This window comes from Orycteropus afer, unplaced genomic scaffold (genome assembly GCF_000298275.1).
Source record: "Orycteropus afer afer isolate SDZICR_OR568_19922 unplaced genomic scaffold, OryAfe1.0 scaffold00823, whole genome shotgun sequence".
Lineage (NCBI taxonomy): Eukaryota > Metazoa > Chordata > Mammalia > Tubulidentata > Orycteropodidae > Orycteropus > Orycteropus afer.
Window position 1 is genome coordinate 601,160 of NW_006922410.1, and position 23,157 is coordinate 624,316.

The following is a 23,157-nucleotide window of genomic DNA, read 5'->3' on the forward strand; positions in this document are numbered from 1 at the left end:
GGGACAAATGTGCAAATCAGAGGAGGACCTTGCTTTGACTGGAAACAGTGGCAAAGGCTCACCCAGATCCTAGCACAAGCAGCCCCACCCCTTGTAGGTACTAAGTCTGCCTGCCTGATTCAAGCACTCAACTAAGAGGCCCTGCAGCTCTCTTACTGCAGCTTTGGTGACTGGTATGAGATAGCAGGCCTCTCACATTTAACAGGGAGTAGTGTTGGGGTCCAACACTCCCGGGCTCATACTGTGACATAAGAACACCATTTCTAGACCCATGGGAGACTTCCTGGGTGCTTTTCCACAAGGGCTGCTGAGGGATGGGACTGTCAATGATCACTGTCAACCAGAAATCTCCCAAGAAACAACTGTACTGAGGGGTGTTAAGGAACTCTCCTGAGGCGCTCTGCTTCCTGCTCTAAAAGCTGAAGTCTGCTTTCTTTACACTGAGTCAGAGCCATTGAGTCAGCTCAACTGAGCATTGCAGGTCATGGGGGAGTGGAAGGGCAGTGCTCCTATTTGGAGATGTAGATGCAAAGGTGTGAGGTCTTTGCCCCCAGCCCTGTGGCTGCCAGAGGGAAGCAGGGTTCTCAATCCCTGTGGCTCCACTGCAAAGGAGGCAGAGATTCTCACTCAAGCCTTGTCTCAGGCCCTGTAAGGAATGATGGCAGGGTTTCCAGGGTTGACGCCATAGTTTCCTATATGGACCCCAAGCTCCTGTCTTTGCTTGGAGGCTAGGCTTCCCATAAGCCATGATTCATGCAGAAGGTGTGATAGAACCAAAGCAGGGGTTAAAAGGAGCCACATCCAATGGTCCAAAGACATGGTTTGATGGGCAAAGTTGAGTGTACTTGAATAGTGGTATAGTGAACAGTTCTGGCCTCACGTTGGATCTTGAGGAGGTGGGTGGTATGACTGGAGGGACATCCTCCTGTGCAGTCAGAAAGCTCTATTGTACCTTGGCCTTGATGTCAGAGCTTAGGACTTTTTCCAGATTATCTAGAAGTAGCAAAGTAAGACAGCAACAAATGCAGACGCCAGGATCCCAGTTTCTGCGGTGCCTAAAAGGCATTGAGGCAGGACAGCAAGTATGGCATAGTGATGGGCAGGACCACATGGAAACATGCTGACAAAAGATCAAGAGTCAGGGGCTCTCACAACAGCCAAGGGGAAACTGCCACAGAACCGCCAGTACTGCATTCCTGTAAGCTATCCAGCTCAACCACTCCACGGATTGTAGTTATGCATGGACACCCAGCAATAGTGCCCTACCCCACCCAGAGAAGCAAGCCGAAGTGCATCCAAACAAGTGCAGCAGCAAGCGGGGGGTGGGGAGTGTTGCCAAGGACACAGAGACACTGCCTGGTGCTAGGCTGCCTGCATTTAGAGGAGCCCATCAGCATGGTCAGAGTCTACAGTGGCAGCCTACCTCTTGCCTCCTCAAAGCATCATGAGGAAGTACAAGGCTGAGGAAGGGCTTGGTTTCCCCTTCAAAGAAAAGATGGGCACAGGGCGGGGGTGGGGGGGATGGTTTGCAGATTGCATGAAGGTTCCTGGCATGCAAGGGAGCCGTGGAGGGAAGCCAAGGTGCAGCCATGTGGCTTCCACCTTCCACGTGCTGGAGAAGGCCTCTGGTCCTCCGGCCACTAAAACTGAACTGCCCCGGGGGAGATGTTGAACATAGCAGGGTCGAATCTCTGGCCTCGGAAGGGGGAGCCTTCAGCATCCCATCCCTTCTTCAGCATCTCATGGACTTTCTACAAACAGAAAATAGAGAAATTAAATGTGACCACAAGGCAGTGCACAATCCCTCCCAGAGCAGAACTCCAACCAGTAGGCACATGTCCTTTCTGCTTCCTCCAGGTAACTCTCCTTGGGGCCCAGGGAAGGACATGCTGGCTTGGGAAGCCTGCAAAGGTAGACAAATGGCCAGGAGGCCTCATATTCCAAAGATTAACCCATGACCAGAGGAGGCACTATGTGCCTCGTTGGTCTCTGCTCACAACATGGACTCTCTGACCCTCATTTCCCTGTCACCAGCAAAGCACCAGCTGCTCCTTAGGGTTCAGCTCCTGTCCCTTTGTCTACCAGGCATCTTTGTCCAGCATCCATGTAGGCACATGATCACAGTATCCGGAGGGATGTCCCAGAGAAGAAGCCTCTTGTCAAGAGCCCTAAGAAGTCAGGGAAGTAAGTGCATGAGAAGTTAAGGGACTAAACAGCACACAGACTATCCAGTAGACAACCAGGTCATGAAATGGGCCTGACTGTTGTGACCTCTGCTGGCTTTCATGGAGATATGGTCAGGGCTGGTAGACAGTGGCCTATTCTTTCCAGTGTATGGCCACCTGCAAGTGTCCAACCTCCAAGGGCCAGGAGGACCAGCTGTGTGCCAAGGCCAGGGGACGTGCAGGAGTGCTGCTGGGCGAGGGTGCCTCTTCTGTGCTCACTGCCACCTTCTTCTGTGCACATCACTACAGTGGTAATGTCCAGAATGAATATCCCATTACAGGGTGCTGGAAGGTTGGAATGACCTCTCCCTTCTTCTCACTATGAGGAAGGAATAAAAACTAACTTGCTCAGAGCCAGAGATTATTCTAACCCACTTGGCAATATTGTCTGTTGCAGAAAGACTGCAGAACAGCCAGGAAGACAGCATACTTCTCTCATCACAAAGCCAAATGTGTCTGGTGCTACTGATGCTGTTGGTGCTCAGAACCCCAGCCTTTCTTAAGCACCAGATATACAAGGCTTTTTCCCTAACAGACTAGCTTCTGGCAGGAGGACTCTGTCTTTTCTGTTTTAGACCTAAGTGATACAGCAATAAGCTTATCAAAGATGCTTTAATATGTATTAAGGATTAGTAAATATTTCTTCAACTGTTTAGAGGTAATTCACATCAGTGACTTTTTTTTTTTAAATCTGTCTAATCATCATGGTATTTTTTAATGCATTTTATTGAAATATAATTTATGTACAGTGAAATACACAAAACTAAAGATACATAGGTCAATGCTTTTTTTTTTTTTGCAGTGTTCTCTCCCCTCCCCTCCCCCCCCGGCAATCAACAAAGTTTCCCTCCCTCCTTTCCTTGACCCTTCACAACAATGAACTAATACTATATTTGTCCTTCTGTGATTGCCTTATTTCACTCAGCATAATGTCCTCCAAGTTCATCCATAATAATATGTTGTGTGCCTCTTCTGTGCTCACTGGCAATGCGCCCTACACATCTGCTTGCCACCTTCTTCTGTGGATAATAATATGCAGTGTTTTGTACACTCTACATTATTATTTAGTGCTATATAGCATTCCAGTATGTTTATGTACCATAGTTTAGTCATCCACTGATGGACATGTAGGTTATTTCCATCTTTTTGCTATTGTAAATAGTGCTGTGATGAACATAAGCATGCATGTATCTGTTCCTTTCCTGGCTCTCACCTCTCTAGGATATATACCTAGTAATGGGATTGCTGGATCAAATGCTATCTACAATTCCAACTTTCTAAGGAATCATAAAAGCAATAGCTTTCCACGGTGGTTGTGTCACTTCACAGTCACACAAGCAGTGTATGAGAGTATCAATCTCTCTACATCCCCACCAGCATTTGTTATTTTCTGTCTCATTGAACCTTGCCAATCAGTGCGCGGGTGATGGTATATCTCATTGTTGTTTTGATTTACATCTCTCTGATGGCCAATAATTGTGAGCATCTTTTCATGTATTAGCTGACCACCTGAATATCCTCCTTGGTGAAGTGTCTATTCATGTCTTCTGTCCATTTTTCAACTAGATTGTTAATTCCTTTGGTGTTGAGGCGTTGGAATTTTCCATCAATCTTAGAGATAAGTCCCTTGCCAGATATGTAATTATCAGCAAATATGAATTTGTTGCTGTCATTTTGGTCATGTGCTTTTTCATTGTGTCAAATTCTTTATTCCATTTAATCTTCTGTGCTGAGCTCATTTTGTTTATGAATCATGTTATCACTTCCTTAATTGCTATTGTTTTAGTATTTGCTGAATATTTATGTTGGTCCTCTTTTTTATTTTGATGTGAAGGTTTTATCATTTTTCTTTGAGGTTACCCTGTGATTTATAGTTTTCTTCCCAAGTGTAGAACAGTCCATTCTATCTTGTAGTTGTCTTTACTTCCCTACCATCTAGAAGTTCTGTAACGACCCAGATTTCTTTACCTCTTTTTGGTTAGTAGTTGTCCTCATTTGTTGGCTGCGGTCTCTGGTTTCCTGTTTACAATCTTGTAGGCTTATTTACTTTGGATACTTCCATAGCTGGGTTGGTTTCTGGGTTATATCATCATGTGTGTTGATGGTCAGTTGTTGTTGGCTGTTGTTGCTTCTCTGTCCAAAGGGCTCCCTTTAGCATCTTTTGTAAGGCTGGTCTGGTTTGAACAAATTCCCTTAATTTCTGCTTATCTGGAAATGTCCTAGTTTCACCATCATATTTGAGGGACAATTTTGCTGGGTACAAAATTCTTGGTTGGAAATTTTTCTCTTTCAGTGTTTTACATATACCATCCCACTGTCTTCTCACCTGCATTGTTTCTGTTGAGAAATCCGAGCTTAGTCTTATTAGTTGTCCCTTGTAGGTAACTTTTTGTTTTTCCTGTGCTGCTCTCATGATCCTTTGTCTTTGGTTTTGGTGAGTTTGATGATGATATGTCTTGGTGTTTTTCTTTTGGAGTCTATCCTGTTTGGGGTTCGTTGGATTTCCTGAATGGATATATTCTCATCTTTCATCATATCAGGGAAGTTCTCCTCCAACAAATCTTGGACAATGTTCTCAGTGGTTTCATTTTTCTCTTCCTGTTCTGGAATTCCAATGACACTAAGTTATTCCTTTTGATGGTATCCCACAGGAACCTTAGGCTTTCTTAATTTTGTTTTGATCTTTTTTCTGACTGATCCCTTGCCAAAGACGTATTCAGGTATTTGTTTTCAATCTCATTAATTCTGTTTTCCATTGTATCAATTCTACTCCTTTGCCCTTTTAATGTGTAATCTATTTCTGACAATTTAGTATTAAACTTCTGGATTTCTATCTGTAGATGTAGAGTCATTTCTAATTTTTCATTTATTTTGCCATTTTGTTCTTGTATTTTCTTCCAAAATTCTTCTAGGATTTTGTCTGTGCTTTCCTTGGTTTGTCTCTCAATTCTTTGAAGATTCCTAAACATAATTCTTTTGAATTCCTTATCAGGGAGTTCCAATGCTGCCTCTTCTTCCTCAGGGATGTGTTTTGGGTCTGTATCCTGGTCCCTTGTTTCTCCTGCTTTATCTTGCTTCTTTGTGTGGACTATGATGCTCTGTTGTCTCCAAGGCACTGTGATGTTTTTGTGTTTATATTTAATTCGTGATAATGTTTGAGTGACTTGCCCATAATTTTCATTTTCTTTGTTTTGTTTGTATGTTATCTATACAGGCAGGGTACTGTGCTGTGCTCCTCTGTTCACTAGTTGACAGCACTTATACACTCACCATCTGTCTCCTTTTCTTTGTCAGCCTCTTGTATGTGTTTGCTGACCCTGGCAAACAGAGCCTGTTCTTAAGTCCCTGGAATCCGAATGAGAATACTATCATTTTAAGATTCAAAATGGCTGCCACTTGTAAACATTGAAAATGGCTGCACCCTTGGTCACTTTAAATATCCAAAATGGCTACCGCTTGTAAACATTCAAAATGGCTGTGCCCTCAGTCACTTTAAATATCTAAAATGGCCACCGCTTGTAAACATTGAAAATGGCTGCACCCTTGGTCACTTTAAATATCCAAAATGTCTGCCACGTGTAAACAATCAAAATGGCTGTGCCCTCCAGACAGCAGAAAGTCCATAGCTCAGGTTGTCTTCCTCCTTGCTGTTTTCCTTCCTAGTCATAGGCCACCAGAGCAATTGTCCCTGCAGCTCCTGGTGACCGGGACTGATCTTTAGGTCAATTCTCAGGTCCCAACAACACTTGGAAATATTTGGGCTGTGGTCCCATCAGAGTAGCTGACAGTCCGCAGCTCCGACCATCTCTGTACTCACTGTTTTCATTCAGGTTTTTCCACTAGTTGGTGCCTAATCCATTTCTGTATAGTTCCTTTCAAAGCTCAGGGTTCCAGGATTATATTCTGTATCTCTGTCAATTGGTTTTTCTTTTGTTTGTTGAAGAGGGTCTGTGTCGCTTGTCTGCCTATTCCTCCATCTTACCAGAAATCTATCCATGACTTTTTTGGAAAGAGCATTTCAAGCATCTTTTCGAACAATGGCAACAGGAGAATGTAGCTTTTATTTTTGGGCCTATGGTACTGCAGCAATTCCTGGGAACTGTCTGAGCACAGACCAGCGAATTGATTCTTCTCAACATAAACATGTCCTTGCACTCTGCTGGCACCCATATGACCAAATGGGGCTGAAGAGGCAGCAAGAAGCTCATCTCAGTGCAGCCATTCGCCCAACCTACACTCTGCCCATTGTGGACGGGAAGCTGGAGACTGGTCAGCTACACCCTCCTTATGTCCTTCCTTCCCGGAGAGGCTGTCAGAGCCTTTATTGGTCCATCCCAACACCAAGTGCTATGTAGGAAGGCAGTACAGGGAAGAGTGCCCTGTGGGAGTGAGCTTGGTTCTCGCCTAGTGCAGCCACAGGCTACTGACCATTATAGACAATCCACCATTCTCTTATCTTTGGCCACAGAATCCTTGAATTTCTCTTTTGTTATGCCTCTGGCTACCATCTCCCAATCTCTTTGCTAAATATTTCTCATCACCTGACCTCCCAGTGTTGAAAACCCTGGTGGGTGGTCCTGGGCCTTGGGTCTCACACTCTCCATTCTCTCTCTGGATGAGCTTTCCTAATGTAATGCCCCCATCCACGCCTTTCTCACCCTTATCCCTGACTCTACATTGTTGTCTCCCCTGACCCTAACCATGACCCTGCATTACTCTCCTCCTGGGCCTGACCCTAACCTCACCTCATAGTCATGCCACCACTTTCTCAACCTCTTCATAAGCTGTCTAATAGGTGTCTGAAACAAACTCCAAAATGGAGTTCTTCCTCACTTCCTCCCCACTAGTTCTAATCCTGCTGAGGGTCCTCATCCTAAGAAATGGCATTGCTAATCATAACCTTCTTTCCTAGTTAGAAAGCCAAGTGTTGGCCCCATTCCTCTGTCCCTTCACCTATGCTGCCAGCATGTCCTCTTGATTCTCCAGCTAACATCCACCCTGAACTTTCTCATCTTCTGCTTTGGAACAGCCATAGTCCCAATCCAGTCACCAGTGCTAACAGGCCTCTTCTGGATCCACTTTCGACCAAAGACCCTCAACGATCCATAGTTTGATGCTTTGAAACTTTCAGCTCAGCCCAGATCCTTATCACAGCCATGTCTTCCTGCACTCACTAGATCTGGCCGTGCTGGTCTCTCCCAGTTCCCCCTGTAATCCCAGACTACCTTCCACTGGTCTCCGAGCCCACCCAGTATCTGAAGGTGTGTGCACATGAGCATGTGAGTGTGCACATGAGTATGCCAGGTACAGGCCTTGCTGTCTTCACCCCTAAAATGCAATGGTGGGCAGATGATCTGATTTCTCTTCCCCTCTGAAATCCTATTTTGAAGACCCTACCGTACCCTAGCCTGATCTCCTCTATCACTAAAGCATGGTCACTTCAATGGTGCCTTGTCCCAACTTCCTATGATAAACTCTGCCTGCTGGAGAGCCTCCTGCTGGTTTCTAGCCCCAGTACACTTAGTAGTGACTGTTCCAGGATGCCCAGACCAAGCAGGACTGACTGGGGGCCACACCAACACCCAGGACATTGGGGCTCTGCAGAAACATTTGGAGACCTTCCTGAACCTAGATGACACCAGAACTTGGTATGAACTCAGCAAGAGGATGCTCACTATCTCTGAGGCCTCTGCAGAGCAGAGCAGCCCAGGCCAGCTTTGACCAAGCACACACCCTAGAACCTTTGGGTTCCCTGGGCCCACCTCCCTTGGAGTCCTTATTTGGGGACATAGCCATGTCAGAAAGTAGAGTGCAAAGGATGGGCTCTGGACACAACATAGCACAACAGAAAACACATGTGCTGGGGTTGGCTCAACCTTCCCTGACGTAAAGATGGAAAATAAGTGCTCACGTGTGCTATCAACTTCATCCTGAACCCTGAGACCTATTACCACCACTGCCTTGCCTCATGGGTAGCACATGGTAGGAATCAGACAGTTACCAGGAGTAGTGAGTCCCACCAGACTGGTTCAGAGCTCAGATACAAAATGTGGGACAAGGTCAAGCAATGTATCCCCACAGAACAAGCTCTCCTTCCAGATGGGGGAAATCTCACTCAAAATAAATTAGGAAAAAGACAAAGCATTAAATTTTTGATTTTGGAAAACGTTATCTCACAGTAATAATGAAGAATTTCAAAATATAAGAGGGAAGAGTGCTGCCACTTCAAAATAAGAATGCTCTACAATACACAGTATTTGTGGCATTAGAAGCATAATTTGAAATCTTGAAAAATTTAGAAAGCTTCAAATTCACATCATACATGAGAACCAATGCCAGAAGCACTTTGTTAACTGTGACTGTACTAATTTGCAAGGAAGAGGAAATCTTGGAAGAGAGCCGGTCAGACTTCAACCTTCCTGCAGTGTGGTAAATCACAAAGTGTGGCTTTTCTAGCCATAGTCTCTGTAAACTCTGTGGTGGAATTTGCGATGAGCAACTAAGTAGCTCCTGATTATTAAAGTTATCCACCTGGGGTACTCCTGTTGCCAGCAGCACGAAGAATTTTCTGGGAAGTTTGCTCTCTCTCTCAGGTGTGTGGAATTCTGGTATCGGTACTGGTTGGTCTTGCCACTCTGCCGGGCTTAAAGTAGGCCCTCCTAGAGGCAGAGTGGAGGAATATGTCTCACTGCTGGCTGAGGGAGATGCGTGGCTGAGTCCAACCCGTGGCTGAGAGACTGACCCACTACTGAAATAGAGATGCCCAGCTGAGAGATGGCAACAGAGGAACCAAGAGGCACGAGACAGAGTGGCAGATTTTTCTGGCCCACAGAGGCAGAGGCCAGACCCAAAGGCCAAGGGCCACAGAGGTGTGTCTAAGGGCACGGCAGAAGGGAGACTGTCCTGACTAAGGAAATCAACTCTGAGCACGTTCCTGAACTTGAATTGTAGCCTGTTGCTTCCCGAATAAACCCCATAATCTGTGAGTTCTGTGTGGCCACTGTGGCAAATTACTGAACCCAGCAGAGAAGTGGTGGGTGCCACAGGAGGAATGGTTGGTGACAAGATTAGTAGGAGGCCTGGAGGGTGGCAGCATGTCTGGCTTCATAGGAACAGGCCTTGGGCTGCTGATGGTGATTCTGTCTTCCTCTTGTGAAGTTAGAGGAGATCAGAAGATGCCACCTCCCTGTCCCTTTAGCACTTCCCCACTGGAGACATGAGTAGCCTCCTCCTATCTACATAATGAGCCTGAAGTTCGCCGGAAGACAACGAAATACAATATGATCAGATTACTAAATGAGGCCACGTAAGGTCACAGACTTGCTTTTCTAAGTTTGTTCATCACTCACTAAAAGAAGTAGCAATTTGCACCAGAACTCATAGGTCTGCTGCAGACTCCTGAGGTAAGAGCCATGGCCAGCACGGCACTCATGCGAAACAGCATTGAAAAACCTCCAAAGACAATACTCTCCCCGACGTACATACACTTGCTTTCATGGCTCATAGCAGCTCTGGGAGGGCAGCACAGGGACTGGGCTATGGCTATGGAAATGGGTCAAAAAACACCTGGCAGTCTAGGAGCACACGTCTAACAGGTAGCAGAAGTGAGCTTGAACCACACGCCCCTGTCATCAGCCCTGTGCTACGCTGGTCTTTCTCCAATGTCTCCCACAGTGCTCTTGCTTACTCCAGGCATACACATCCCTTAATATCAAGCATGTAAGGCCAGTGCCTAACAGACATTTGCTCACTCAATTTTGACTCAAAACACAGTGGTCTTTTCATCATATCACAGCTGTCTTTAAGAGTCCTTCTTGGTTTTCTGTCTCCTGTTCCTTCCTCACAAGCAGCCAAATATCAGTGCATGGGGAAGCCTTCATGCCTGTTAGCTCATGGCCTTCTGTTCCAGAATGGCTCTGCTTGAGACACCAGGAAACCAGGAAAACAAATTTGCATGATGTCCTCTCCCAGAGCAGGACACAAGCAGAGGGACCAGACGAGGTTCTTGGATTGCTCTGCACCATGAGAGTCAGCTACTCAAGTTGCTAGGTACACAGAGGAATGCCAATTACATGCCAAGACTTAGCTGGCAGTCTGCTAAGACCTTTTATATGCATATGTGCATGTACACATGTGTACTGAATGCGTATATGTGTGTGCATATGTATATAATGTGTGTCTGCACATATACATACACACACTCATGTCTTTGGTACATCATCTCCCTTCTCTTTAGATTGGCTCTGTCCTAGGCTGGTAGTTGTGGAGGGCCAGAAAAGTCCCTGGAAGTTGCCTCAGTTTTCCTGGAATGAAGGGGCTGGCTTGCACATTGGTTGAAAGGAAGCTGTCCTTCAGATGGTCCAAATGGCTATAATTACTCCCTCTTCTTTACCCCCTGCTAGCATCTTTGAGTTTTGGAACAACTCATTACGTCTCCTCCTCTGAAGCCTAATGGCTTGTCTAAATAAGCAGCAAGGCTAAAGAGACACAATTCCAGGCTAACAGTCCCAAACTGGGACCCCCATGTCTAACATCACCCTTCTTTGGGAGATCAGGCAAGAAAACTTGCATTGCACTCTGTACAGTGAAATATACAATACCTGGAATATAAAACCAGGCGGGATATGATATTCTTTTGGGACATTTTGGTCAACTGGTATAATGTAATTCATAAAGATATATTCTACACTGTAGTTTGGTGAGTAGTGTCTGGGGTTGTAAAAGTTTGTGAGTGGTCATTAAAGATACAACAATTGGTCTCTACTCATCCAGAGCAAAAGAGAGGGAACCCAAAGACTTAAAGAAAAAAAACTAGTGTACAGGACAAACAGACTAGATGAAGCTTGACCTAATCTATCCTCAGATCAGAAGAGTTAGGACTACTGACTGTCCTAATCAGGGCCACAATAGATGAAGCCTGATAGAACAGGAGAAAAATGTGAAACAGAACCTCATACCCCTAAAAAGAAAAAGGAAAAAAAAAAAAAAAAGAGAGAGAGAGAGAGAAAGAGACCTACAGGACTGGTGGAGACTGGAGAACATCCCGAGACTACCACCCCGAGATACTTTTCCAATCTTGATCCAAAACTAATCCCTGAGGTCACTGTCTAGCTAAATTATAAATTGGATCAAAAAATAATATCACTTTTAAGTACTATGCTCCTTCAAAAATCATGTATATAAGACCAAATGCTCAACAATTACTTTAAAACAAAGATGAAAATGTAAGGAGGCAGGAAAACTAGATTAATGGAAATGGAATGGTAATAATGAGAATGTCCGTGCCTTCTGAAGAATGTAACCAATGTCACTGAACAACTCGTGTAGAAATTGTTGAATAAGAACCTAAACTGCCATGTAAGCCTTCACTGAAAACAATAAAATAAATATGCCAAAAAAATAAAAAATAAGAAATAAACCCCTCAAACCTACCAGGTTTATACTGGGATCCTCAGTCCTTCATCCACAGTGTAAAGATGGGGGGTACTCTTAGAAATTTTTCCATCCTGCTTGGATGCCTGGACAGCTTTTTTCTTTCTTTCTTTCTTTTTTTTTTTTTTTTGAATTTTTATTGCAATTTGGGTGAAAGTTTATAGCGTAATTCATTTCCCATACAGCAGTTCACATATACTTTGTCTCATGACATTGACTGCAATTTCCCACAATGCACCAGATCTCTTCCCACTTTGCCTGGACAGCTTTTGGGCCAAGAAGGGCCAATCATGATGGAACTTTTCCTGTTGTACACTACCTGTTGTCTGTGAGCAATAAAATAGCTTTCATTATTGACAACTATGCTTATGTGTCTTGTGTATATAAGTTGATTAGGATAAATGGACAGTTTAACACTTAAAGAATGGTTGGTACCACTTGCTAGAATTCTCATCCCAGTACCCTGGTGAGTAATTGGAATTTGCAGATAGCCTTCAAGGCAAGCAACACACCAACTCTGGTGCTATGAGGGACTTCAACTATTTGAACTAGGACTACCCCTTCAGGCCACATTCTGTCCATGCCACAGTACTCCAGTAAATGCCTAAAGAAATAAACAGGAAGCTGCAGCAGCTCCCCTGGGTGGAAATCTCCTATCTTGGTGCTCCCATGACTACCAATGAGAGTGTATGCATGACTGGAATGTTCTTGGGAGAAAAAAAAAAACAAAAAAACAAGCCCAATGCCATCAGAACTGTCCCACAGAGTTTCTAAGGTTATACCTCTTTGTGGAAGCAGACTGCCTCACCTTTCTCCTGTGGAACAGCTGGTGGATTCAAATTACCAACCTTTTGGTTAGCAGCCAAATACTTTTACCACTATGCCACAAGAGTTCCTTCTTAGGAGAAGGTAAGAGTAAAATGGCTGAAGTGTCAGCCCAAAAGAGGCTGTGCTGTGTCTGCCTCACTCACTTGTTTGTCTGGCTCATGCCAGGCTCCTGGGAGGCAGGCCCTTGGAGCAAAGGAGATGCAGAGGGCTCTAGAGGATAAGAGAGGTGGCAAGAAACAGAAAGCCCTAATGGCAAGAGGAAGAGAGTAAAGAGGGAAGAAAGCAAAAGCGTAAGAACAGGCAGACGGGTAGGGAGACCACTGAGGCACATGGAAAGGAGGAAGCCAATATATAGTCTGCCAAGAGACTCAATCACAGGGAACTAAACAGGCTCAGAGACCAAAACAACTAGTAAAAAAGTATGCATTTTTTGTACTGAAAAAGGTTATGGGTTTTCTGTGTCCCAGTGAAGAGATATTATAGCTTCTTTTGTATCTCACAACTATAGAAGACCTCACTGATATTAACAAAACTCACTAATATCATAGTTGAAACCACAATAAAAAGTATGAACTTTTAGCATTTATCTCTAACAGGTTTAGGGCTACCTTGTGCCATCTCAGTGTTTGCAAAATTACCCTCTGCATATCTGGGGAAGGCTCCAGAAGAACTGCTTCCTTCACTACTCCATCCACTCAATGGTGGAGAGAGCCTCATTTTGGAAAGGCAGATTTTCAACACTTCATTCTAACCAGAATACGACCATGAGCATTTATGTTAATGTTATCTAGTAAAAACTGCCCAGAATCTTCTCAATACAAGGGATTCATTTCCCCAAAGATCAACCTGTGACTATATATCAACTACTTCTATGGATATAGCACTATGTTGGGCACAGTCAGTGCCAAGTCCCATCACCTCTCTGAGAGCCTGTCTCTTCTTCTATTTGTTGTTGTTGTTAGGAGCTGTTGCGTTATCTCTGACCCATAGCGACACTATGCACAGCAGAACGCAATACTGCCTGGTCCTGAACCAGCTCCATGATTCTTGCTATACTTGAGCCCACTGCCGCTGGCACTGTGTCAATCCATCTTGTTGAGGGCCTTCCCCTCTTTCGTCAACTCTCCACCTTAAGCATGACATCCTTCTCCAGGGAATGGTCATTTCTTACAACATGACCAAAGTATGTGAGATGAAGTCTGGCCATTCTTGCCTCCAAGGAGCACTCTGGCTGTACTTCCTCCAGGACAGACCTGTTAGTTCTTTTAGCAGTCCATGGTACTTTCAGCATTCTTTGCCAATACCACAGCTCAAAAGCATCAACTCTTCTTCAGTCCTCCTTATTCATTGTCCAGCTCTCACATGCACATGAGGTGACTGAAAATACCATGGCTTGTGTCAGGTTCACCTTACTCCTCAAGGAGACATCTTTGCTCTTCAGCACTTGAAAGAGGACCTTTGCAGCTGATTTGTGCACTGCTGTACGTCATCTGATGTCCTGACTGCTGCTTTCATTGGTGTCCATTGTAGAACCAAGCAATGTGAAGTCTTTGACAATTTCAATTTTTTTTCTCCATTTATCATAATTCTGCTTATAGGTCCAGTTGTGAGGATTTTTGTTTTCTTTATATTGAGATGTAATCCATACTGCAGACTGTAGTCTTTAATCTTCATCAGTAAGTACTTCAAGTCATCCTCACTTTCAGCAAGCAAAGTTGTGTTGTCAGCGTATCGCAGGTGCTTAATGATTCTTCCTCCAATCCTGATGCCATGTTCTTCTTCATATAGTCCAGCTTCTCAGATTATTTGCTCAGCATACAGATTGAGTAAGTATGGTGAAAGGATACAACCCCGATACACTCCCTTCTTGATTTTAGACCATGCAGTGTTCCCTTTTTCTTTTGAATGACAGCTTCCTGCTCTACATACAGGTTCCTCATGAGCACAATTAAGTTCTGGAATTCCCATTCTTCTCAATGTTATCCATAATTTGTTATGATCTACACAATCAAATGCTTTGGCATAGTCAATAAAACACAAGTAAACATCTTTCTGGTATTCTTTGCTTTGAGCTGAGATCCATCTGATATCAGCAATGATAACCCTCGTTCCACATCCTCTTCTGAAACCAGCTTGCACTTCTGGAAGTTCTCTGTCAATATACTGCTGCAACCATTTTTGAATTATCTTCAGCAAGATTTTACTTGCATGCTATATTAATGATATTGTTTGATAATTTTCACATTCTGTGGGATCACCTTTCTTTGGAATGGGAACAAATATGCATCTCTTCCAGTCAGCTGGCCAGGCAGCTGTCTTCAAAATCTCTTGGTATAACCAAGTGAGTGCTTCCAGCAGGGCATCCATTTGTTGAAACATCTCAATGGGTATTTTTTCAATTCCTGGAGCCTTGTTCTTCGATAATTCTTTCAGTGTAGCTTTGACTTCTTCCTTTAATACCATTGGTTCTTGAACATATGCCACCTCCTGAAATGGAATGAAGATTTATCAGTTCTTTTTGGTACAGTGACTCAGTGTATTCCTTCCATCTTCTTTTGATGCTTCCTGCATCATTCAATATTTTGCCCATAGAATCTTCCAATATTGCAACTAGAGGCTTAATTTTTTTCCTCAGTTCTTTCAGCTTAAGAAATGCCAAGCATGTTATTCCCTTTTGGTTTTCTAACTCCAGGTCTTTGCACATTTCATTATACTAATTGGCTTTGTCTGCTTGAGCTGCTCTTTGAAATCTTTTGTTCAGCTCTTTTATCTTGTAATTTCTTCCATTTGCTTTAGTTACTCTTTGCTCAAGGGCAAGTTTCAGAGTCTTTTCTGACATCCATTTTGGTCTTTTCTTTCTTTCTTGTCTTTTTAATGATCTCTTGCTTTCCTCATGGATGATGCTCTTGATGTCATCCCACAATTCTTCTGGTTTTCAGTCATTGGTGTTTAATGCATCAAATCTACTCTTTAAATGGTCTCTAAATTCAGGACGGATATATTAGAGGGCATATTTTGGCTCTTGTGGACTTGTTTTAATTGTCTTCAACTTCAAGTTGCATATAAGCAATTGATGTTCTGTTTCACAATAAGCTCCTGGCCTTGTTTTGGCTGAAGATATTAAGCTTTATCTCCTTTTGCCACAGATGTAGTCAGTCTGATTCCTGTGTACTTCATCTGGTGAAGTCTATGTATACAGCCACCATTTATGTTGCTGAAAAAAGGTATTTGCAATGAATAAGTCATTGGTCTTGCACAATTCTATCATGAGATTTCCAGTGTTATTTGTCACCAAGGCCAAATTTTCTAACAACCAGTGATTCTTCTATGTTTCCAACTTTTGCATTCCAATCCCCAGTGACAAGCAACACCTCTTGATTGCATGTATAGTCAACTTCAGACTGCAGAAGTTGATAAAAATCTTCAATTTCCTTATCTTTGACTTTGGTGGTTGGTGCATAATTTTGAATAATAGTAGTATTAACTGGCCTTCCTTATAGGCATATGGATATTATCCTATCATTGGCAGCACTGTACTTCAGGACAGATCTTGAAACATCCTTTGTGATTATGAATGCTATGCCATTGCTCTTCAATTTGTCATTCTCGGCATAGTAGATCACATGGTTGTCTGATTCAAAATGGCCAAAACCAGTCCATTTCAGCTCACTAATGCCTAGGATATCAATCTTTATGAGTTCCATTTCATTTTTGACAACTTCCAATTTTCCTAGATTCATACTTCATGCATTCCATGTTCCGATTATTAATGGATGTTTGCAGCTATTTCTCCTCAATTTGAGTTGTGCCACATCAGCACGTGGAGGTCCTGAAAGACTTACTTTATGCATATCATTAAGGTTGTTTCTACTCTGATGAAGCAGCTTTTCCCAGTCCTATAATGAGTGCCGTCCAAACCAAGGGGTTTGTTTTCCTGCACTGTGTTGGAAGCTATTCATAAAGTTGCCCAGTAATGTATCAGACAGTGTTTCTCTGCTATTCATAACATTTTCCCTGGCCAGTTTTTGAGAAGTAGATGGCCTCCTTCTTCTGCCTAGTCTGTCTTAGTCTGTAAGCTGCACTGAAACCTGTGCATCATGTGCAACTCTGCTGGTGTCTGAAACACCAGTGGCACAGCCTCAAGCCTCACAGCAATGTACAAGCCTCACAGGATAACAAACTGACAGATAAATTTGTCTCCCTTAGCTGTTGGAAAACTCTGCGCCCTCCCCTCACCTAATTCCTACCTGGAACCTGCCACTCTGTGGTCCCTGGCCGCGCCTTCCTTTTCCTGGCTTTAGGGGGCTCGGGGCTTGCCTTGCCTCCCGCCCCTTTTTACTTGGATATCCTGCTGCTCCTGAGGTCTCTGAGGCTGCTTCTGTTCCCTCCCTTTCCTGGCTCTAGGGACCCTCTTCTATATAATGGGATAAGATAATGTCTTATCTCCAAGAGTGCAGTGAGGATGATGAGGAAATGTCCTCAGGTGGCAGGTGTTCAAAAACTGATCTTTCATCTTGACAGCCACAGACAAAAGCAGCTTTGCTGCGTTGTAATTGTGACCAATAGGTCTATTGTCTACATAAGCCCAGAGAGGCTGCATCCTAGAGTCCAAGCCCTAGGCACTAAGTCACTAGAACAGAGGTCACTGTGACCTCTGTCAGGATATGAAACAGGCAAAGGGAACCCTTCAGTCTTCCCTAAGAGTCCACATCAGACAGCCTCCAGTTCTGCAAGTCCCTGTTGCTAAAGCAAGCCATTGAGAGGAACATTTTTTTCATAGAGACACCAACCTATACACAGTGCAGGGCAGGATAAGTGATGGAAAAAAGTCTGGAATCAGATCGCGGTTCAAACCCCATCCTTGTGGCTTACTAGTGGTGGGACCTTGAACATATAGTAAGACTTCAATTTCTCTATCTGTTCAAAAACAACAATATTCTCTTCTCAGGGGTGTTGTAAGAAGTCTTTGAGATAGTACTTATAGGGTTCTTATGACACTGGGCAATAGGAAGTCCTTAATAATGCCTGTGTAGTGCTGGTGGTGGTTGGAGGTAGTAGCTGGATGGGAAGGGGGGATGACTAGCCCCTTCCTCTCAGGCCCCTGAGGTGCTCACAGACTTGTGCATGTAAGGTCTGAGCAGAATAAAGGAAATAATTCATTGACCAACAGGTGAGCTGTGTGTGAGCAAGTGAGTGAGGTGAGCTTGTGATTACTCAACAGTAGACTTCCTGGGGTGAGATGCCGGCCAAATAACTCAAATACATCACAAAGTCAGAGACCTCAAAAACAAACTGCAAAATACATGAATTTGATGCTTTTCTTAGGAACTCTGTGTTCACTATATAAAGAACAAAAACTTGAAGACTGGCCCAAAGCCCCCAGGAATCCAAGCCCTTTGTCCCAACTCAGACTTATGAGTCCCACATTTGTCTCCATGACCCTGCTATCGAGCCAACAGCCCAACTGCTTATGCGTGACACTGTTGTTGTTGTTGTGTGCCATTGAGTCGGCCCCGACTCATAGCGACCCCTCCTTGGGTTGCCGAGGCAGTATCACTATGCAAGTATATTGCCCAGTCTTCCTTCCGAGGAGTGGCTAGTGGATTTGAACTGCCAGCCTTCTGGTTAGCAGTCAAGTGCCTTAGGCACTGTGCTACCAGAGCTCCTATGTGTGACACTAGGGGGCTGAAAATAATGTGAGAAGAGAAAGAGAGCATGTCTATACTTAATCATTTGTTTTGCCAGTGGCAGTTTCTGCACACTCAGTGTGATGCTAGTTTGACACAGTCTTCTTTCATTAAAGATTTCCTCCTACCCAACACCATTGCCCTGGCCTGACATGAGAGAGAGCATGTATCATGGTCACTGACCTTTGGAAATATACATGAAAGGTCTACCAACTTCTCACCAGCAGGACATTAACTGATCTGTGGGGGCACCATAAAAGACAGGCTAAAGGCCACAGTTGGTCCAGAGAATTCTCTGGACTGATGCTGGCTGCTCAGAATCAGTAAGACACTCATATTCCCAAATGCCAGTTTGAAGCAGCACCCCCATCCCACTACCCTTCATGGCCCCTGCCAACTGGGCACTTTCTGTTAGGCTTGAGGCTGTGACAGTGAGTCAGTGGGTGTATGCCTATGCAGACTGGCAAGTGGTTGCCTGAGTCAAGGGCACTAGAGACCACTCAAGCTGTGCTGCTGGAAGGAAGGAGAGAGAGAGGCAGCCCCTTAACTGCAGGCTGCCATGTGAGAAGGCCATGCTGTTTTTGATTGGTTCCTGGGCGCAGGGCCCAGCTTAGGCATACTTCTCCTCCCAGAGCTCCACCTGTACCTACAATGTCTTCACATCCCAGCACCCTACCACTCCAGCTTGTCCTTCTTGCTAGCCTTCTGATAGGCAAGGAGAGGAAGCCTGTGGTATCTGCCTGGGAGATCTCAGAGAGAGCCTGGCTCTCCCAGGTGAAGGCCGAGGATCCTACCAGCTCATGGCTCTGTGGCTTGCCCTGCAGCTTCTGGTGGTAGTCAAAGGTCAGCCTGTCTAGGACAGCATGCTCTTCTTCATCCACAGTGGCCATGGAGCGTTCCTTGTTAATCTTGTCGATGTCGATGTGCTCCTCACCCTCCAGGATGGCACTCCACCAGTACTCCCCCAACTTGTTCAGGTTCACCTAGGGCCAGAGCAGAGCACAACCTGAGTCCTTGGGAAAGACAACAAAGTCAGTTGGGGAGCCTCAGTGAGAGGCCAACCCTCAAGGGGAAGCCAGGACAGACTCAAGCACCTGCCAGTCAGCATGTCAGAGGTCTGGTAAGTAACCTGTAGAAGCATGAAGTGGCCAGAAGCACAGGCCCTGAGCACTCTCTCAAAGCAAACCTCTGCTGGCCCAGGGAGGGTGGGTTGAGCCTTCAAGAGGAGGCTCTATTCTGGTAATGCGCATGTGGCCTATCCAAACACACTGAAGTGAAAAATTCAGTGGCCTACATATAACATTGAGTAAAGGAGCTCAACAATTACAGCCAGACCCCTCTTCTGATGGGCAATTCCCCTCCTTCTTACCAGAATTGGGATTGCTACAGAGGAGAGCAGCCACCATCTGTACATGTCATCACACATACCCACTTCCCACTGCTAGCACCAAAGATCTTCACCCAGCCCCGCACAACCTCTGAACCACTTCTGACCAAGAAAGCTAGTCTTCCAAAAGCCACTCACCTCTCTCTCCAAGTCAGGGGGCAGAATCTGGCTGTCTCAGCTGACACACCCTTCACCTGCTAGGCACCTGGTTCTGTAGGACCATGGCCTTCCCCAACCACAGCTACAAAAAGCCTGTCCCCAAACATGGGCTTCCTTCACAGATCTTCTTGCCTGGCCAGGCCCTATTGTCCCACCCAGCTCTTGTCAACCACCTACTCTCAGTCATTTCTTTTTTGCTTCTAAGAACAAGACTCAGTCTTGGTTATTTGGGCCCTTCTCTGAAGGACAGACCTGCCAGATAGAGGGCCTACCCTGACACATAATAGAATCTCCTGAGGTTAACTGCCCACCCCTGAGTAGATCACCTCAGGGTCAAACTGGCCAGATGCCCTGTCCTTGTTCCTCGCTTTTTGGCTCCCTGACCAGGGCCAGACCTGTCACTCAAGGAGCTTGGCTACCACCAGGAACCACACAGCAAGGCTGGTTCCAGACTTCCCTCCTCCTTCCTGCCCACACATTAAGGTCACAGCCTACTTTGGGGCCAAGCCTGCTTGGGTACCTATGCCAGTGCCTGAATTCAAACTCATTTCCTGGTCAAGGGAAATACCACTTGACCAGGTGATGCATACTTGGAAAGCTGCAGAATCTTTCTTCCTTACCACAATAATAGAAACAGAGTGGAACTGAACCATCAGACCAGAAGTAGAACAAAGGTACACAGAGGCCAACTCAGCCAGCGACCAAGACCATAAGGTGACCTGTGATCATGATTGCAGCTCCCTAGAGGGAGTTCGCCCCATTTTCCTTGCACTGTCTACTTTCTGATGGGTACGAAACAATTAAGTTGAATACAGAAGGGAGGAAAAAGGTAAAATAAAAACAAAGGGCTAACCAGTGGGAGAAGCTCTCCCTAACATATACACAAACACAAGGAATGCATGAGTAGTCAGCTGGGTAAAATCTGCTGAGATGAATTTCAGGAGTTCCAACCATAGACTGTGCCAGTATGTGGAGACACAGTGGCTCAGCATCTATGGGCTGCACATACCTTCAAAGACTAGAGACTTGGGTGTCACTGGCCTCTGCTGTCCCTTCCTGCTCTCTGGTAATATTTATATTTACATTTACGCTGCTAATAAGGCTTCTTCCACCCTCTACTAACTTCTAAATTCTTGCTGCCAAAGAATCAAGCCACTTCAAAAAGAGCACATGTGGCACCCTTTAAAATCCCCTTGGGGATGAACTAGGGCTCAAAATCAAAGTTCATGTTCAGTTCCTGAGAAGTGATTTCAACTAATTAAAAGGGGCAGGATTGAGGAGGTATGTGCGATCATTAAGAGAGAAAGACTTTCAGAAGTGGGAAAAGCAAGACAAATAATTGCAATCATGACATTAACATCAGCATATTAGAATATTACAAAAAAAAAAAAAAAAAAAACCCCAAAAAACATACCATTTCTCAACTTCTGGTTTCCATGGAGTGGATATGAGGAATAAAGAAAACAGAGGGTGAGCTGGTCGGTTCTTACAAGCACCTTACCCTTCCAAGAATGCCACCTCCATCAGATAAAGTCCAGATAAGGGATTACTTCTAATCTGCTACTGCTGCAGTTTAATATGGGGCTAAATTGGAGACTGTGGAGCTCTGGGAGCATAGTGCCTAAGGCACTTGACTGCTAACCAGAAGGCTGGTGGTTCAAACCCACCAGCCACTCCTCGGAAGGAAGGTTGGGCAATCTACTTCCGTAGTGATACTGCCTCGGAAACCCAAGGAATGGGTTGCTGAGTCAGGTCTGACTCAACAGCACATAACAACAACAACAACTTGGAGACTGCATTCAATGTCATGAAACAAAATAGGTATGTACAGTTGAATGGAAAATCAATTTGCTCTGTAAACTTTCACATAAATCACAATAAAAAAGTTTTTGTAAGAAATTCAGGCTAATTTAGATTTAATTTAGATTGGGACCTTCTAAAAATTAAATTTTTATGTGCTTCCAAAGACTTCCAAAAGAGTCAAAAGAGAACCTACAGATTGGGGAAAAATATTTGGTAATAAAATATCTGACAAAGGACTTATCTCTAGAATTTATAGAAAACCCCAACACCTCAATAACAAGAAGACAAACAATCCAAGTAAAACATGGGCAGAAGAAATGAATAGGCACTTCACCAAGGATGATATTCAAGTGGCCAACAAACATATGAAGAAATGCTCACGATCACTAGCTATAAGAGAGATGCAAATCAAAACAACAATGAGATACCATTTTTCTTCAACACTAATAGCAAAGTTCAACAAGACAGAAAATAACAAATGTTGGTGAGGTTGTGGAGAGATTGGGACTCTCATACACTGCTGGTGGCACTGTAAAATGGTACAACCATTGTGGAAAGCAGTATGGCGATTCCTTCAAAATTTGGAATGAGAAATACCATTTGACCCAGCCATTCCATTACTAGGTATATACCACAAAGAAGAGAGAGCCATGACAAGAACAGATATATGCACACCCATGTTCATCAGAGCACTATTTACAACAGCCAAAAGATGAAAACAACCTAGGTGTCCATCAACTGACGACTGGATAACCAAACTATGCTACATACACACAATGGAATACTATGCAATGCTAAAGAATAATGTAGAATCTGCAAAACACCACATAATGTGGATGAACTTGGAGGACATTATCCTGAGTGAAATAAGTCAATCACAGAAGGACAAATATTGTATTAGTCCATTATTGTAAAAGTTAAGAAAAGGTTTATCTATAGAAGGAAATTTTATTTGTTGGCTACCAGGGGTGGGAAGGGAGGGAAGGGAATGCTGTTAGATAGATAAAGTATGGATTTGGGTGAAGAGAAGTGCAATGTACCAAACCTGTGTGACCAATATGGCAGCACTGAGGATGAGAAAGACAAAGAGAGGTACATGGGAGGTACAGACAACAAATACAAACCCTTTTGCACATATAGTACAGTGTTGTCAATGAAGGCAAACATGGGTATATGGGTGGATAGACGGGTGGATAGCCTGTACGACTAGGTATGTCTATGAAATGGAAAGTGTATACAAGATCATATACAGGGTTGGCAGACAATGGTCCTATAAGTTTATGTGAATGATCAGAATTCCGAGCTGTATAGTAGAGCTGACAAGGGGCAAGGTTGTGGTCACTGCTTGGTCACAGCCAGCTACCCAGAGCGACCGAGTAGTTGAACCTGTGGGCTTGGGACCATAGTCGCAGGGGACATCAAGCTCAATTGACATAACATACTATACAAAACATTGTTCCACTTCCTACTTTGCCGAGCAGTGACTGGGATCTTAAAAGCTAGCAAGCTGCCATCTAGATGCAACAATGGGTCTCTCCTCGTCAAAAAGAAATAAGAAAACCAAAATTAATGGGAACAATGAGTCCTAGCGACTGGTACACCATCCGATCTGCAACCTATACAACTATGAGACCAG

At 44.3% G+C, this 23,157-nt stretch overlaps 1 protein-coding gene across 1 annotated transcript in view; it reads right to left on the reverse strand.

Moving 5' to 3' along the window:
* Positions 1 to 1,640: 1,640 nt before the first annotated feature.
* Positions 1,641 to 23,157, reverse strand: part of LOC103211939 (nudC domain-containing protein 3-like) — a 192,937-nt gene continuing 171,420 nt past the window's right edge. Inside the window, exons 4-5 of the mRNA XM_007957929.2 lie at positions 18,967 to 19,155; positions 1,641 to 1,751 (exon numbers count right to left, since the gene is read on the reverse strand). Of these exons, the coding sequence (XP_007956120.2) occupies positions 1,641 to 1,751; positions 18,967 to 19,155 (300 nt within the window). The remainder of the gene's footprint in view (positions 1,752 to 18,966; positions 19,156 to 23,157) is intronic.